Source organism: Ranitomeya imitator, chromosome 7, assembly GCF_032444005.1.
Source record: "Ranitomeya imitator isolate aRanImi1 chromosome 7, aRanImi1.pri, whole genome shotgun sequence".
In the NCBI taxonomy this organism is placed as follows: Eukaryota; Metazoa; Chordata; class Amphibia; order Anura; family Dendrobatidae; genus Ranitomeya; species Ranitomeya imitator.
In genome coordinates, this window is record NC_091288.1 from 208,510,011 (window position 1) to 208,526,884 (window position 16,874).

Consider the following 16,874-nt stretch of genomic DNA (forward strand, 5'->3'; position numbering starts at 1 on the left):
TAGAGCGCCAACTTAGAAAGCTCCCCTACGGTGTCTCAGTCTCATGTGCCCACCAAGGAGATGCCCCCCCCCACTTTATCAATTACCGAGTATCAGCCGAAGGGAGCCCCAAAGGTCTTTAGGCCCATGAGAAGCCCACCACTATCGCTAATAGCTGGGGGTCCTGGAGATTTGGGGGTGCTACTGGTTCTGCCATACAAAGAAACTCTGAAATTCCCCTTTAAATTGTTAATAATGGCAGTAAAGTACGGGGAGGGGGGCGCCAATACTTTAGCGCCAAGCTGTGCACAGTGTGAATCTGCGACCGGACCCCGCTCCATCAAGTGTGAAGAGCTATAATGGACGTTGAGGGGGCAATTCAAGCACCGGCCCTGTGATGTTTCCCCCCAGATTTATGTGTTCTCATAATTCACCGTGATGGTGCCATCGCTTTGGTAAAGCTGCAGCGCAGAGCCTGCGGGAGCCGGCTTCTCCCCCGCGCTCGGTGCCGCTCGCCCGCCTCACCAGCGCCTCCACGGGGGCTTTTTTTTTTTTCTTTTATAATTAAGAATTGATTTGTGACCTCGAAGTTAATGAGGTGACAGAAGTCTGAAGGATTTCTGGACTAGTTCCAGCACTTTCTGGCACCAGGACCCCTTGCTTTAAACAGCCCCAAATGCTCATTTGTTCTTTACCGCACCCCAGGGAACCACACCAACCCCCCTCCCGTATATACAGGAGGAACATGGTGGCTGGTACAACTCATCGGGACGCTGTTTACTTAATATTACCGCCATACGGTTGGCAACGTTTCAGGGCGAAAGGGACGGGACAATGGCTGGTGGCTTATGGCTGTGCCAGGGAATGAGGCGGCTATCCTGTCCGGCATGCTGGGAGTTGTAGTTGTGCAACAGCTGGAAAAAAAGCACAGGTTGAGGCCGACTGCAGTAGAAAAACCCTTCTCCTACAAACCTGAAAAAAATTCTACAATCTGCACTTGATCAATAAATAATTTTAAAAAACGTGAAAAATATTTTTCACAATATTTTAATATCTATACATATGGAAAAGGCTGATGGGTTTAGGAAAAATTACCAAATATATTCCATCAATGTCAGTCCCTAAGAAGAAGCGAGAAGTCTCACGTGTCAAATCTTTTACTCTTGCGAAGTTCATGTAACTTTTCTTTTTTTTTTTCCGCCGATGAGAGTTGTAGTTTGATAATCGCTGGGAAATCATCGCTGGGAAATCACAAGTTTTGGAACCGCTAATCCCTTCAGACTGATTTATTTAAAATTTGTCCGAAGGCCGTTTAAAAAAAAAAAAAAAAAAAATATTGGCCAGTGAAGATTAAAAAAAAACGTGAAAAATATTTTTCATGATAATGTAAAGGTTAAAAAAAATGTGAAAAATATTTCATGATAATTTATTTTTTTTCTAAAAAAAAAAAAAAAAAAAAATGTGGGGGACAAAAAGGGTATCAAATATAATATTCCATTAAGTTCTTGAGACCTTATGGCCAGTATAGAAAAGGTGCGTGACCTTTACAGTATGAGAATTTTTGGGACTTTTTTTTTTTTTTGCCACAGGGCATGCTGGGAGTTTTAGTTTCATGCGCCAAAAGTTTGGGATCCCTGTGAAATAGGGATTCAATCCCATATACACTTGATTTAAAGGAGTTTCTACTTGAAAAACAAATGATTTAAAAAAAAAAAAAAAAAAAAATTTTTCATGATAACTGACATTTTTCTAAAAAAATAAAATGGGGGGGTAGAAGGGGTGCAGGAAACTTAGCACAACTATTCTCGCTCTTGAGCCCTTCCGGCTAATAAAAAGGTGAGTGGTCTCACAATATAGACTATTTATGCATCCTGTATACTGTACTTGGTCAATAATTAAAAAAAAAAAATATGAAAAACGTTTTCCACGATAATTTATATTTCGCCAAAAATGGGGCCATCAGAAAAGGCAAGTGGTCTCGTATGTCACCACTTTGATCAACGCTGGTGCAAAATTAAAGGGGTATTTATTATAAAGAATATGGATGTGACCATTATAATCCGCACTGTGCAATTAAATCAAATTCAAGGTATCAAAATTTTATTAATTTTGGTCAATTCTGCAAAAAATAAAAAAAAAATTTAAAAGCAAACATTTATTTCTGATTTTGTTACCCAATCTGAGTCAGTAAAACCTTTGCATGGATCATTAAAATCCCGGTAGATAAGAATGCGGCTAATGGACGGAATTCCAGGCCCGGAGGGTTTAGGGTTTTATGGTTTGCACAGAACAGAACAGCTGGGACGTGTTTTGCAGGGAATTCCCGCACAGAGTACAATACCGCCAAACCTTACTGAAAGCAGCAGGTTGCAATGGACGCTGTATGAGCGATGGCCGGGATCCAGACGTGGCTGTGCCGCAGCCGCCCCACTTCTGCATAGTGTGTATTTTATGGAGACATCACATACATTAGTAAAAAAAGATAATAACCACACCCAATCAGTGCGCTGCTTTAAGAACATGTTTTTCAGATTCTGGACAAATTCTTTAAAAAATTTTAACAAAAAAAAAAAAAAAATTAAAGGACATTTCCATAGTTGCACTATTATTCACAAATCCAATGAATATTCATGTATACGTATAAATATAGAGTAGTTTTTTTTTTCAAATAAATCACCAGAACTACATTTTTTTTAATGATAAGTTTGTCCAATTCGAACTTCCTTAAGCATGGGCGGAGCTTCATTCTAATTACGTCATTGAAAATTTACATGCAATACCATTTCTCACCAGCGTGTTGGTAAAGTCATCTTTTTCCATAGATATCAATGGAACAGCGCCCCCAGAAAGTGAAATTGCGCTGATTGTATACAGTGATTTCCTGAAATTAAAGGGATGTGTGCGTGTGTATAGGATTGGTCCTGTACTATTTAGCCCTTGGTGAGCAGCATTCGAAAGACCTCTCGTAGATGGGCCGATGCGGCGTTATAATCTGTATAACCGGTATATACTTTTATTTATGCTTGCTTGTTGAAGGCAGAGGCCAAGATCGAGACTGGAAATATTTCTTGAGTCCTTGAAGATTAACGGGAGGGAAGTACGGGGCAATCCTCTTCCTTATCCACCACTTGCCCTCGGAGGCATGTGTACCCCAGATGCGAGTGAATTTGTATCGGAAGTGCTCTCCCCTGATCCACCTGCAGGGGGCAGAAGAGGGAGAAACATGAAGCCAGGGTGTTTGCAGGACATGCTGGGTGGAAGGGGTTATGGAAGAGGGCTACTGGGTACCACGCTAATGCTAGGAAGGTCATCTTCTCCCCAGTTCTGTATGCCAGGGAAGGGTTTACCTCTGAAACCTAAGATTTCTATTGTTCCAATGTATACGAAATGGAGATTGAATTAAAAATCCAGTATTTTATGTCTGTATCTCCAATACAGATCTAAATGTTTCTATGGTAACAGACTACAAACAAACCCTGTGTAGTCTGATCCCAAGCCATAGCCCTTTGCATCAGTTCCCAACTTTCCGTGATTGAAGAATATTATAAAATTTTCAAAGTTGTTTATTTTTTTTATTTTAGATAAGTTTTAGGAGAACTGGTTTCAATGGTGGACCCCATGTATCTATGTGGACCCGTTAAACCCCGGGCCTACTCATGGATCAGTCAGTAGCCTCTCTCCATTGACTGAATGGTAAATAAGCCTCGATAAAAGTATAACCGCCACTTTACGACCATCAAAAAGCTGAGTTAGACCCACAGTGGCCAAAACTCTGTTTTACAAAGGAAAATCCCTTTAAGTGAGACTTGTCAACAGTTCAAAAGTGGCCAGTTTTTCCTCTATGATTATTCCTGCTCCTCGGCTCAGAATTACATTTTTTATTTTTCTTAAATCCACTGTACGGTCCCAGAGATATAGGCCTTTTTATTTAGTTCAGGATCCTCAGGGGCGTGTCTTTCGGCTGTTCTGCATAATTACCTTGTGAGCCACGCCCTCTTAGTAAAGAACAGGAAAAAGTACCACTAACTAAAAGGCCCATATCTCTGGATCCGTATGGCGGATTTGAAAAAAACAAGAACGGGAATACTCATGGGAGAATCGGGAACAAGATGAGACCATTTTTTTAAAAATCTGGTGACGGGTCTTCTATCAGGTGAATTTGATGCTTTCAGCTCCATCGTGCCGAGAAACGGTTAAGGCGACGTACTCCATGTTGCCCGGTAGCAGCTGCGAGAGCGGAGGAGGGGGCTTTCATGGTCGTATCGCATGAGCGGCCTGGTGTTATTATGACATCTTCCAACTATACGCGTTAAAAATTAGAAGCAATATTCGAGATTTTCGGGAGGAGGAGGAGGGGGCTAAATCTCACAGACAGCTGTAATTAGTTCCAGAGGGCAACAGCTGTCCCCCTGGCCGAACAGCTGAGAGGTTTTTGGAGGGAAAAACAGGAACTGTGTTTTCTGTCAAAATTAACGACCTGACAAAGGCGGCGAGGGTGGGGAATAAGCCGAAACATGAGTTTTATTATTCTATCCGTGCCTTTAATATACGTGATTTGCTGTATGTTTTTTTTTATCTGGAGACTTCTTTGCTGGGTTTCCCTCCTAATTGTAAATCAAAGCGAGAGACATAAATTCATTAAAAGCCATAAAAGCCCTCTCACGGTTTTCAGCTCGGGACATAAAGTCATCCCAGTGTGTAAAGTCTCCGGCAATTAATAGGCGGACTTTGTTTTTTTTTTTGTTTTTTTTTAAGATTGGATCTCGCGTTTCACCGTAATTCCTCTGCGGCCGAGGTGAGATGTTTCGGCAATAGGAGCGCGTGTGCGTATATCACCGGCGCTAATAAACCGTGTCAGGTCATAGGGACTGGGTAATTGGCGCATTAAGTGGGGGGACACTGTGGGAGTTGGGATAAAAAAAATAAAATTCTATATAATACCACCTTACAGTTAATTTTACCCTTTAAATTGGTCCTTAAAGGGGATTTCTCCTTTTCTTAAATACATAGTAATAATAAAAAAATGAAAAATAAAATATTCTGCCACAAAGGATCCGATTCATTATTGCATCGGTGTCTTTATTTTGTTTAGATTTTGATATTTTTCACCTATTTTTCTTTTGCGCCTTATCCTACTTTGTGCCTCTTTTTTTTGCGTCTATTTTATGTGTTCGCCTGCTTTATGTTTGTGGTTTTGGAGCCTCCAGATGTTTGCAAATGTTTCCTAAAAATTGCTAAATTTTTTGAGCAAGTGTCCTGCCCTACTGGAGTGATATTTTATTTTAAGACAAAATGGGCGAGTATAAAAAGTAAAAAAAAAAAGAAAATAGAAAGACAAAACTAAAAAGCATTTTTAACTTTTGAGAGAAAAAAATCATGAACCGTGTGCGCCATTTTGTAGAATTAGGAGCACAAAAAAGTCAACAAATATCACAAGAAAAAAAAAAACATAAAAAAAAAAAAAAACACAAACTCTGCCTTAAAAAAAAACAAACAAAAGAAAACAGGTGAACACATAATACTTAAAATTAGACTAAAAAGTAAATGAAAAACAGGCAAGCAACGAAAAACTAGACAAAAAAGTCCCAAACCCAAAAATAATTCGGGCCCTATATATATTTTTTTGTCTTTCTGCATCCTAATTATTATAAGATATCCAACGTGAGGGCGTGGCCTCTCTGAAGGGGCGTGGATTTAGGAAAATGGGTGTGGTCATTTAGAATGGGCGTGGTTTTTTAGTAAAAGTAGTAAAAAAAAAAAATTGGCAAAATTGTGGCACAAAGTAAACCAACTAATAGGTGGTGTAAACTTAGACTAAACAATATAAAAGTGTGCCAGAATGATCAAACAGCATGAACCACTTTGATAAATCTGTCCCTGGAACACCCCTTTAAATGAGGTTTTGCTCTGAGCCACCACTAGGAGGAGCTCACTGCATAGCAGTAGCTTTAATGATGGGGCTGAATAAGTACACACTGCCCGTAACCAGGACGTGAGGACTTTTCAGAGGTTGTCGGTGTCGGGAGTCTCAGCTGAGTAGGTCACTAAACTGGCTTTAAAAAGACAGCTAGTTAAAGGGGATGTCCCGTTTAGAAAGTCCCATTCTCATACACCCTATTTAGTATGGGTGGCATGTAATAGTAATAGTTTTTATTCCATTCTTTGCTTTGTTACCAATTTTCTAAAATCCAGGGCATACCCTTTCATTTTTGCCATTTTATTTTTTTTCTATTTTTTTACATGCAATACCACTTTTTACCACCGTGAGCAGCATATTCATTTCAAACACTCAGTAACTGCCCCATTACAGAACATGTTACATTTAGCGCAGCTGTCACTTTAAATTCAGAGTGGTGCTGCTATTGGGCACCACAGTCAGTAATGACAATAAGGACGGGGTGACCCTGTATAATATAACATTCAGAAAATGTTACCCTGCTGATACGTAGGTTACCTGGGGGGTTCTTTCTCCTGGAAGGGGTTGAAGGCCAGGAGGGAGGTAGCTGTGGGATCATTTGCTAGCAGCTTTCCTGCGAGATGTATTACCCATTCATTCTGTTCATAGGTCTGAGATGAAAGAAACATGAGACATATAGCAAAAATACTGTAAAAAAAACACCTAAGATATACATATTTCCTAAATTAACTATATTGAGATTAATGCTGCATTCACACATTGCATTTTTTTGTAATTGCGGGAAACCGCACTGTTTTTGCCACTTTTTTTATATTCGTGACGTAACAATTGAGGCAAAAAAAATTTTACATGATCAAAACATGCAAAAGCAGCGTCATGTCCTGTAATAAGGTGCAATACCAACTAATAACCAGCAGGGTGCACATTTACCAGACTCCACACATTGATGTGTTTAATATTGGTGGAAAGGCTGCAGAGAGTCACTGACATGATATGATGAATATTGGAGGAAAGGCTGCAGAGAGTCACTGACATGATATGATGAATATTGGAGGAAAGGCTGCAGAGAGTCACTGACATGATATGATGAATATTGGGAGGAAAGGCTGCAGAGAGTCACTGACATGATATGATGAATATTGGAGGAAAGGCTGCAGAGAGTCACTGACATGATATGATGAATATTGGGAGGAAAGGCTGCAGAGAGTCACTGACATGATATGATGAATATTGGTGGAAAGGCTGCAGAGAGTCACTGACATGATATGATGAATATTGGGAGGAAAGGCTGCAGAGAGTGACTGACATGATATGATGAATATTGGTGGAAAGGCTGCAGAGAGTCACTGACATGATATGATGAATATTCGGAGGAAAGGCTGCAGAGAGTGACTGACATGATATGATGAATATTGGGAGGAAAGGCTGCAGAGAGTCACTGACATGATATGATGAATATTGGAGGAAAGGCTGCAGAGAGTCACTGACATGATATGATGAATATTGGGAGGAAAGGCTGCAGAGAGTCACTGACATGATATGATGAATATTGGGAGGAAAGGCTGCAGAGAGTCACTGACATGATATGATGAATATTGGAGGAAAGGCTGCAGAGAGTCACTGACATGATATGATGAATATTGGAGGAAAGGCTGCAGAGAGTCACTGACATGATATGATGAATATTGGAGGAAAGGCTGCAGAGTCACTGACATGATATGATGAATATTGGTGGAAAGGCTGCAGAGAGTCACTGACATGATATGATGAATATTGGGAGGAAAGGCTGCAGAGAGTGACTGACATGATATGATGAATATTGGTGGAAAGGCTGCAGAGTCACTGACATGATATGATGAATATTGGTGGAAAGGCTGCAGAGAGTCACTGACATGATATGATGAATATTGGGAGGAAAGGCTGCAGAGAGTCACTGACATGATATGATGAATATTGGTGGAAAGGCTACAGAGAGTCACTGACATGATATGATGAATATTGGTGGAAAGGCTGCAGAGAGTCACTGACATGATATGATGAATATTGGGAGGAAAGGCTGCAGAGAGTCACTGACATGATATGATGAATATTGGAGGAAAGGCTGCAGAGAGTCACTGACATGATATGATGAATATTGGAGGAAAGGCTGCAGAGAGTCACTGACATGATATGATGAATATTGGAGGAAAGGCTGCAGAGAGTCACTGACATGATATGATGAATATTGGAGGAAAGGCTGCAGAGTCACTGACATGATATGATGAATATTGGTGGAAAGGCTGCAGAGAGTCACTGACATGATATGATGAATATTGGGAGGAAAGGCTGCAGAGAGTGACTGACATGATATGATGAATATTGGTGGAAAGGCTGCAGAGTCACTGACATGATATGATGAATATTGGTGGAAAGGCTGCAGAGAGTCACTGACATGATATGATGAATATTGGGAGGAAAGGCTGCAGAGAGTCACTGACATGATATGATGAATATTGGTGGAAAGGCTGCAGAGAGTCACTGACATGATATGATGAATATTGGGAGGAAAGGCTGCAGAGAGTCACTGACATGATATGATGAATATTGGTGGAAAGGCTGCAGAGAGTCACTGACATGATATGATGAATATTGGGAGGAAAGGCTGCAGAGAGTCACTGACATGATATGATGAATATTGGTGGAAAGGCTGCAGAGAGTCACTGACATGATATGATGAATATTGGGAGGAAAGGCTGCAGAGAGTGACTGACATGATATGATGAATATTGGAGGAAAGGCTGCAGAGAGTCACTAACATGATATGATGAATATTGGTGGAAAGGCTGCAGAGAGTCACTGACATGATATGATGAATATTGGAGGAAAGGCTGCAGAGAGTCACTGACATGATATGATGAATATTGGTGGAAAGGCTGCAGAGAGTCACTGACATGATATGATGAATATTGGTGGAAAGGCTGCAGAGAGTCACTGACAAGATATGATGAATATTGGTGGAAAGGCTGCAGAGAGTCACTGACATGATATGATGAATATTGGTGGAAAGGCTGCAGAGAGTCACTGACATGATGTGATGAATATTGGTGGAAAGGCTGCAGAGTCACTGACATGATATGATGAATATTGGTGCAAAGGCTGCAGAGAGTCACTGACATGATGTGATGAATATTGGTGGAAAGGCTGCAGAGTCACTGACATGATGTGATGAATATTGGTGGAAAGGCTGCAGAGTCACTGACATGATATGATGAATATTGGTGGAAAGGCTGCAGAGTCACTGACATGATGTGATGAATATTGGTGGAAAGGCTGCAGAGAGTCACTGACATTATATGATGAATATTGGTGGAAAGGCTGCAGAGAGTCACTGACATGATATGATGAATATTAGTGGAAAGCCTGCAGAGAGTCACTGACATGATATGATGAATATTGGAGAAAAGGCTGCAGAGAGTCACTGACATGATGTGTTGAATATTGGTGGAAAGGCTGCAGAGAGTCACTGACATGATGTGTTAAATATGGGTGCAAAAGCTGCAGAGAGTCACTGACATGATGTGATGAATATTGGTGGAAAGGCTGCAGAGAGTCACTGACATGATATGATGAATATTGGTGGAAAGGCTGCAGAGAGTCACTGACATGATATGATGAATATTGGTGGAAAGGCTGCAGAGAGTCACTGACATTATATGATGAATATTGGTGAAAAGGCTGCAGAGAGTCACTGACATGATGTGATGAATATTGGTGGAAAGGCTGCAGAGAGTCACTGACATGATGTGATGAATATTGGTGGAAAGGCTGCAGAGAGTCACTGACATGATGTGTTGAATATTGGTGCAAAAGCTGCAGAAAGTCACTGACATGATATGATGAATATTGGTGGAAAGGCTGCAGAGAGTCACTGACATGATGTGATGAATATTGGTGGAAAGGCTGCAGAGAGTCACTGACATGATATGATGAATATTGGTGGAAAGGCTACAGAGAGTCACTGACATGATGTGATGAATATTGGTGGAAAGGCTGCAGAGAGTCACTGACATGATATGATGAATATTGGTGGAAAGGCTACAGAGAGTCACTGACATGATATGATGAATATTGGTGGAAAGGCTGCAGAGAGTCACTGACATGATGTGTCGAATATTGGTGGAAAGGCTGCAGAAAGTCACTGACATGATATGATGAATATTGGTGAAAAGGCTGCAGAGAGTCACTGACATGATATGATGAATATTGGTGGAAAGGCTGCAGAGAGTCACTGACATGATATGATGAATATTGGTGGAAAGGCTACAGAGAGTCACTGACATGATGTGATGAATATTGGTGGAAAGGCTGCAGAGAGTCACTGACATGATATGATGAATATTGGTGGAAAGGCTACAGAGAGTCACTGACATGATGTGATGAATATTGGTGGAAAGGCTGCAGAGAGTCACTGACATGATATGATGAATATTGGTGGAAAGGCTGCAGAGAGTCACTGACATGATGTGTCGAATATTGGTGGAAAGGCTGCAGAAAGTCACTGACATGATATGATGAATATTGGTGGAAAGGCTACAGAGAGTCACTGACATGATGTGATGAATATTGGTGGAAAGGCTGCAGAGAGTCACTGACATGATATGATGAATATTGGTGGAAAGGCTACAGAGAGTCACTGACATGATATGATGAATATTGGTGGAAAGGCTGCAGAGAGTCACTGACATGATGTGTCGAATATTGGTGGAAAGGCTGCAGAAAGTCACTGACATGATATGATGAATATTGGTGAAAAGGCTGCAGAGAGTCACTGACATGATATGATGAATATTGGTGGAAAGGCTGCAGAGAGTCACTGACATGATATGATGAATATTGGTGGAAAGGCTACAGAGAGTCACTGACATGATGTGATGAATATTGGTGGAAAGTCTGCAGAGAGTCACTGACATGATATGATGAATATTGGTGGAAAGGCTACAGAGAGTCACTGACATGATGTGATGAATATTGGTGGAAAGGCTGCAGAGAGTCACTGACATGATATGATGAATATTGGTGGAAAGGCTGCAGAGAGTCACTGACATGATGTGTCGAATATTGGTGGAAAGGCTGCAGAAAGTCACTGACATGATATGATGAATATTGGTGGAAAGGCTACAGAGAGTCACTGACATGATGTGATGAATATTGGTGGAAAGGCTGCAGAGAGTCACTGACATGATATGATGAATATTGGTGGAAAGGCTGCAGAGAGTCACTGCCATGATGTGTCGAATATTGGTGGAAAGGCTGCAGAGAGTCACTGACATGATATGATGAATATTGGTGGAAAGGCTGCAGAGAGTGACTGACATGATATGATGAATATTGGTGGAAAGGCTGCAGAGAGTCACTGACACGATATGATGAATATTGGTGGAAAGGCTGCAGAGAGTCACTGACATGATGTGTTAAATATTGGTGCAAAAGCTGCAGAAAGTCACTGACATGATGTGATGAATATTGGTGGAAAGGCTGCAGAGAGTCACTGACATGATGTGTTGAATATTGGTGCAAAAGCTGCAGAAAGTCACTGACATGATATGATGAATATTGGTGGAAAGGCTGCAGAGAGTCACTGACATGATGTGATGAATATTGTTGGAAGGGCTTCAGAGAGTCACTGACATGATATGATGAATATTGGTGGAGAGGCTACAGAGAGTCACTGACATGATGTGATGAATATTGGTGGAAAGGCTGCAGAGAGTCACTGACATGATATGATGAATATTGGTGGAAAGGCTGCAGAGAGTCACTGACATGATGTGTCGAATATTGGTGGAAAGGCTGCAGAGAGTCACTGACATGATATGATGAATATTGGTGGAAAGGCTGCAGAGAGTCACTGACATGATATGATGAATATTGGTGGAAAGGCTGCAGAGAGTCACTGACATGATATGATGAATATTGGTGGAAAGGCTACAAAGAGTCACTGACATGATGTGATGAATATTGGTGGAAAGGCTGCAGAGAGTCACTGACATGATATGATGAATATTGGTGGAAAGGCTACAGAGAGTCACTGACATGATGTGATGAATATTGGTGGAAAGGCTGCAGAGAGTCACTGACATGATATGATGAATATTGGTGGAAAGGCTGCAGAGAGTCACTGACATGATATGATGAATATTGGTGGAAAGGCTGCAGAGAGTCACTGACATGATATGATGAATATTGGTGGAAAGGCTGCAGAGAGTCACTGACATGATGTGATGAATATTGGTGGAAAGGCTGCAGAGAGTCACTGACATGATATGATGAATATTGGTGGAAAGGCTGCAGAGAGTCACTGACATGATATGATGAATATTGGAGGAAAGGCTGCAGAGAGTCACTGACATGATATGATGAATATTGGAGGAAAGGCTGCAGAGAGTCACTGACATGATGTGTCGAATATTGGTGGAAAGGCTGCAGAGAGTCACTGACATGATGTGTCGAATATTGGTGGAAAGGCTGCAGAGAGTCACTGACATGATGTGATGAATATTGGTGGAAAGGCTGCAGAGAGTCACTGACATGATATGATGAATATTGGTGGAAAGGCTACAGAGAGTCACTGACATGATATGATGAATATTGGTGGAAAGGCTGCAGAGAGTCACTGACATGATATGATGAATATTGGTGGAAAGGCTGCAGAGAGTCACTGACATGATGTGTCGAATATTGGTGGAAAGGCTGCAGAGAGTAACTGACATGATATGATGAATATTGGTGGAAAGACTGCAGAGAGTCACTGACCCATAGTATCAATAAATCTAATCATTTGGGACTTTAAAAGCACTCTGGAAATTAATGGGTGACTGTATTTATGCTGTACATAAAGCGCAGTACCCCCAGACGGCCAGTAGGTGCACTTCTCCCAAAGCCATCAGTTTGATGTGTTACTGACTGGTGGAAAGGCTGCAGCGAGTACCTGACACATCGTATATCTTCTTATTCCATAGAACTGTTTATCACCCTGGAAAAAACATTGGACGCATTAGTTATGCCAAAATTAATTAATTTTGGGCATCTACTGATCAGGTTTCTCTGTTTGAGAATTTTGTTTATAAGCAGAACTAGTGTCCATGAGGGGAAGGCGAGTCCTGCGATAGTTCACACGTGCGATGGCTCTATAGGGTGTGCAGACGTCTGCCGCTGCCATTTTACAAATCGAGGGATACTACGAGGCACAAGCTGAAAACAGCAGCTTGTGGAGTGTGTGGAGTACAGGCGAGCACCCATTAATGCGTTACATTTCGTGCCTATTTCCTCCAGTTTTCTCCTGCCGGTAGCTTTCCTGCCTTCTCATCCGGCTCTTTCCGTGATTTTTTCGCCCAGACAGTGAGACGTCCGGGCCCCCGTGTGCCGTCAGGGGTTCGTCCACCTCTCGGGGTGAGTCAGTGCTGCCATGCTGCCCGCTCCCAGTGGGCACACAGAAGTGAGCGCCAGCTCTGCGGACCAGGAGACGTGTTTATGGCAGGAGTGGGCTCCCATGCGGATTCATGGAGACACCGCTACGCGCTGGATCTCGGTGTGGCACATGTGTCAGGGCGATGCCCACGGAGCCGCCGTTTGCTCCTCGGGTAGTTTACGACGTGACGCCAGCTTCTTGCTTTCCACCCCCAGTACTTTGGGCAGCGCTGCTGCGGACGGGCACTGCCAACTTCTAACCATGGATACCGGCTGGCAGGGCAGCGCAAAATGATATATCGGTTCTGTGGGAATAAGGGAAGCAACATCGAGTCCCGGCACATCTAGTCGCTGACTACAAGCGTTAACCCCTTCACAACCTGTACGTGCAGGAGGATAGGAGTCAAAAATGTTTAAAGAACCGATCCGTCCAAAACACAAAAGTAACCAGGACTAATTTACAGAGGTTGCAATTTTTCTATATGATTTAGGGTCCTCGCTTGCACCCCAATTGACTAAATATAAGTGGACTACGACTTGCAGTACCATTCACAGCCACTACACCTTGCATGGCACTGTCCCACTTTCTAGAGACCTACTGGGGTCCCACCAATCAGCCGATGGGGGGTAAAAGTCCCAGCAATGTAATATATTAAAAAAAACATTAAGAAAACAATTTCTTCCATTTAGGAGCTACAGTGGGGAAAATAAGTGTTTGATGCACTTACGATTCTGCAAGTTTTCCCACCGACAAAGAATGGAGAGGCCTGTAATTTTTTATCGTAGCTACACTTCACCTGGAAGAGACAGAATCTAAGAAAAAATCCAAAAAATCACATTGTAGAATATTCACATAATTTGCATTTTATTGCGTGAAATAAGTATTTGATACAATAGAAAAACAGAACTTAATATTTGGTCCAGAAACCTTTGTTTGCAGTTACAGAGGTTCGACGTTTCCTGTGGTTCTTGACCAGTAGGGATATTGGCCCCCTCCTCCATACAGATCTTCTCCAGACCTTTCAGGTTTCGGGGCTGTCGTTGGGCAACATTGAGTTTCAGCTCCCTCCAAAGATTTTCTGTTGGTTCAGATCTGGAGACTGGCTGGGCCACTCCAGGACTGTGAAAGGCTTCTTATGGAGCTGCTTCTTAGTTGCCCCTGGCTGTGTGTTTCGGGTCAATGTCATGCTGGAAGACCCAGCCACGACCTATTTTCAATGCTCTTACTGAGTGAAGAAGGTTGTTGGCCAACATCTCATGATACATGACCCCATCCATCCACCCTTCAATATGGTGCAGACGTACTTTCCCCTTTGCAGAAAAGCACCCCCCAAAGTATAATGTTTCCCCCACCATGCTTCACGGTTGGGATGGTGTTCTTGGGCTTGTACTCATCCTTCTTCTTCCTCCAAAACACAGCGAGTGGAGTTGATACCAAAAAGCTCTATTTTGGTCTCATCTGAGCACATGACCTTCTCCCATACCTCCTCTGGATCATCAGAAGGTCATTGGTCAACTTCAAATGGGCCCGGGCATGTGCTGGCGTGAGCAGGGGGACCTTGTGTACCCTGCAGGATTGTAATCCAAGACGGCGTAATGTACTACTAATGGTAATGTATGAGACTGTGGTCGCAGCTCTCTTCAGGTCTTTGACCAGGTCCTCCCGGTCAGTTCTGGGCTGATTCATGACCTTCCTCAGAATCATCCTTACCCCACACTTTGAGACCATGCATGGAGCCCCAGACTGAGAAAGATTCACAGTCACATAATAAACAGTTGTTGCCCTCTCCCAAGCTGCTTGCCTATTGTCCTGTAGCCCATCCCGGCCTTGTGCAGGTCTACAATTTTGTCCCTGGTGTTCTTAGACAGCTCTTTGGTCTTGGCCATGGTGGAGAGGTTGGAGTGTGATTCAGTGTGTGGACAGGTGTCTTTTATACAGGTAATGAGTGCAGAGTAGGAGGCGTCTTACAGAAAAAATTAACAGGTCTGTGACAGACAGAATTCTTGTTCATGGGGGATCAAATACTTATTTCCTGCAATAAAATGCAAATTAATCATGTAAACATCCTACAGTGTGATTTTCTTTTTAGATTCTGTCTCTCACAGGTGAAGTGTACCTGTGATAAAATTCATTTATTGTAGGTGGGAAAACGTACAAAATCATCAGTGTATCAAATACTTATTTTCCCCACTGTCCGGCAGCCGGACGCCATGATTGTATAAATCCCCGCGCGATCCGTGCAGGGCTCCTCCTGAGCGGCGGGGCGGTGCGGGCGCAGTCGGATCCTGCTGGCTTGTGTCAGGATGTGAGGTGTGAATTAGACTGGCAGAAGGCGAGACGGGGAACACTGCTGCATTGTTCAGAGCGCACGTTCCTGACTGGCAGCGGCAATCCCTGCCCCGTGCGCGACCGGCAGGCCTGGATCTGCAGCAGCCGGCGGCACTCAACCTCCGGGGGCCATCGCTGCAAGAGCTGCTGGGGCTAAGCGGGGCGGGGGGATTTACCTCCATGATGTCCATACAAGCCCCACTTTCATAAAGGGGGGGTCCAAAAAGTTCTGCAGCTTTCTAATACAAAAGTTTTCATGACTTTCCACCTCTGCTTGCCCTCGGTGAATGGAAACTGAGGGCTTGTTACCCCCCTCTGGGGGTATTTAATAATATTTTCAGTAACTTAACAGCAAGCAGGGATCTTGACAACCAACATGGCTGCCATTCCAAATCCCATGGGGTTTGTCAGGAGTGACATTCCATACAAAGCTATGGAAACCGTGCCCGTGGGCTACAAGGCTGCTGCTACTTTGCCCTTAAGAGGACGGGGTCCGATTCATCCCTCCTCTCTTTGGACCCTTCTGTCCTTGTTTTCCTTCCCTTGCCGCTTACACATAACAGACCATTTACATATTCTCCGTGTTGGCACCATTGCTGCGCCGATGCCAACCAGTGACTGGCACAGTGACACATGCGACCGCTGCATAAACAAGTAGCTTTGCCTAAATATTTCTCTTCCACACGCCCGGCCGTACCCGCCACCATTAATCTAATGCCCCTCTCCCACCCCCCCAGAATGTCTGCCTCCCCGGGGTGCCAGTCGCCCGCTGACTTTTCCACTGTAAACTCGAAACGCGCTGTTATTACTGGACCCTGCCCTGCATAGTAAAGAGGAGCGACTTGGCAGAAGGCGGCCTGTTAAATTGCTTTTATTTAACCATTTCTCCAAATATTCCCGCACTCATCTAAAGATTTTATAAAGCGCATTTCCCCTTTAAATCTCCTAATTATCTGCCCCTGGGAAAGCTGGATGGCAATCAATTATATGGCTGCCGATACAGCAACCAGTGAGACACAATCTAAGAAACCCCTGACAACCCATGTGGGAGATAAACTGGCACCTATCTTTGGTTGTCACTAAACTTTACCAAAAAAGACCCCCAGTCTGTAGAAGGATGACCCATTAATTTCTATAATCACCTTGTAATACTCCCTGTCGCCTGCGGTGGTGCTGTAGGAAAACTTCACACCTGCTGCCAGG

The 16,874-nt window shown here is 43.0% G+C and overlaps 1 protein-coding gene across 5 annotated transcripts in view; it reads right to left on the bottom strand.

Annotated features, from left to right (window-relative positions):
* Positions 1-1,010: 1,010 nt before the first annotated feature.
* LMF1 (lipase maturation factor 1) overlaps positions 1,011-16,874 on the bottom strand; it is a 234,161-nt gene continuing 218,297 nt past the window's right edge. For 3 of the 5 annotated variants that reach the window (XM_069734631.1, XM_069734636.1, XM_069734633.1), the window contains 2 exons: positions 6,434-6,546; positions 2,483-3,176 (listed from right to left, as the gene is read on the bottom strand). In XM_069734631.1, coding sequence (XP_069590732.1) covers positions 2,993-3,176; positions 6,434-6,546 — 297 coding nt within the window. In that variant the 3' untranslated portion in view covers positions 2,483-2,992. Of the gene's footprint in view, positions 3,177-6,433; positions 6,547-16,874 lie in introns of all 5 variants that reach the window. The other 2 variants (XM_069734634.1, XM_069734632.1) reach the window with 2 other exon arrangements.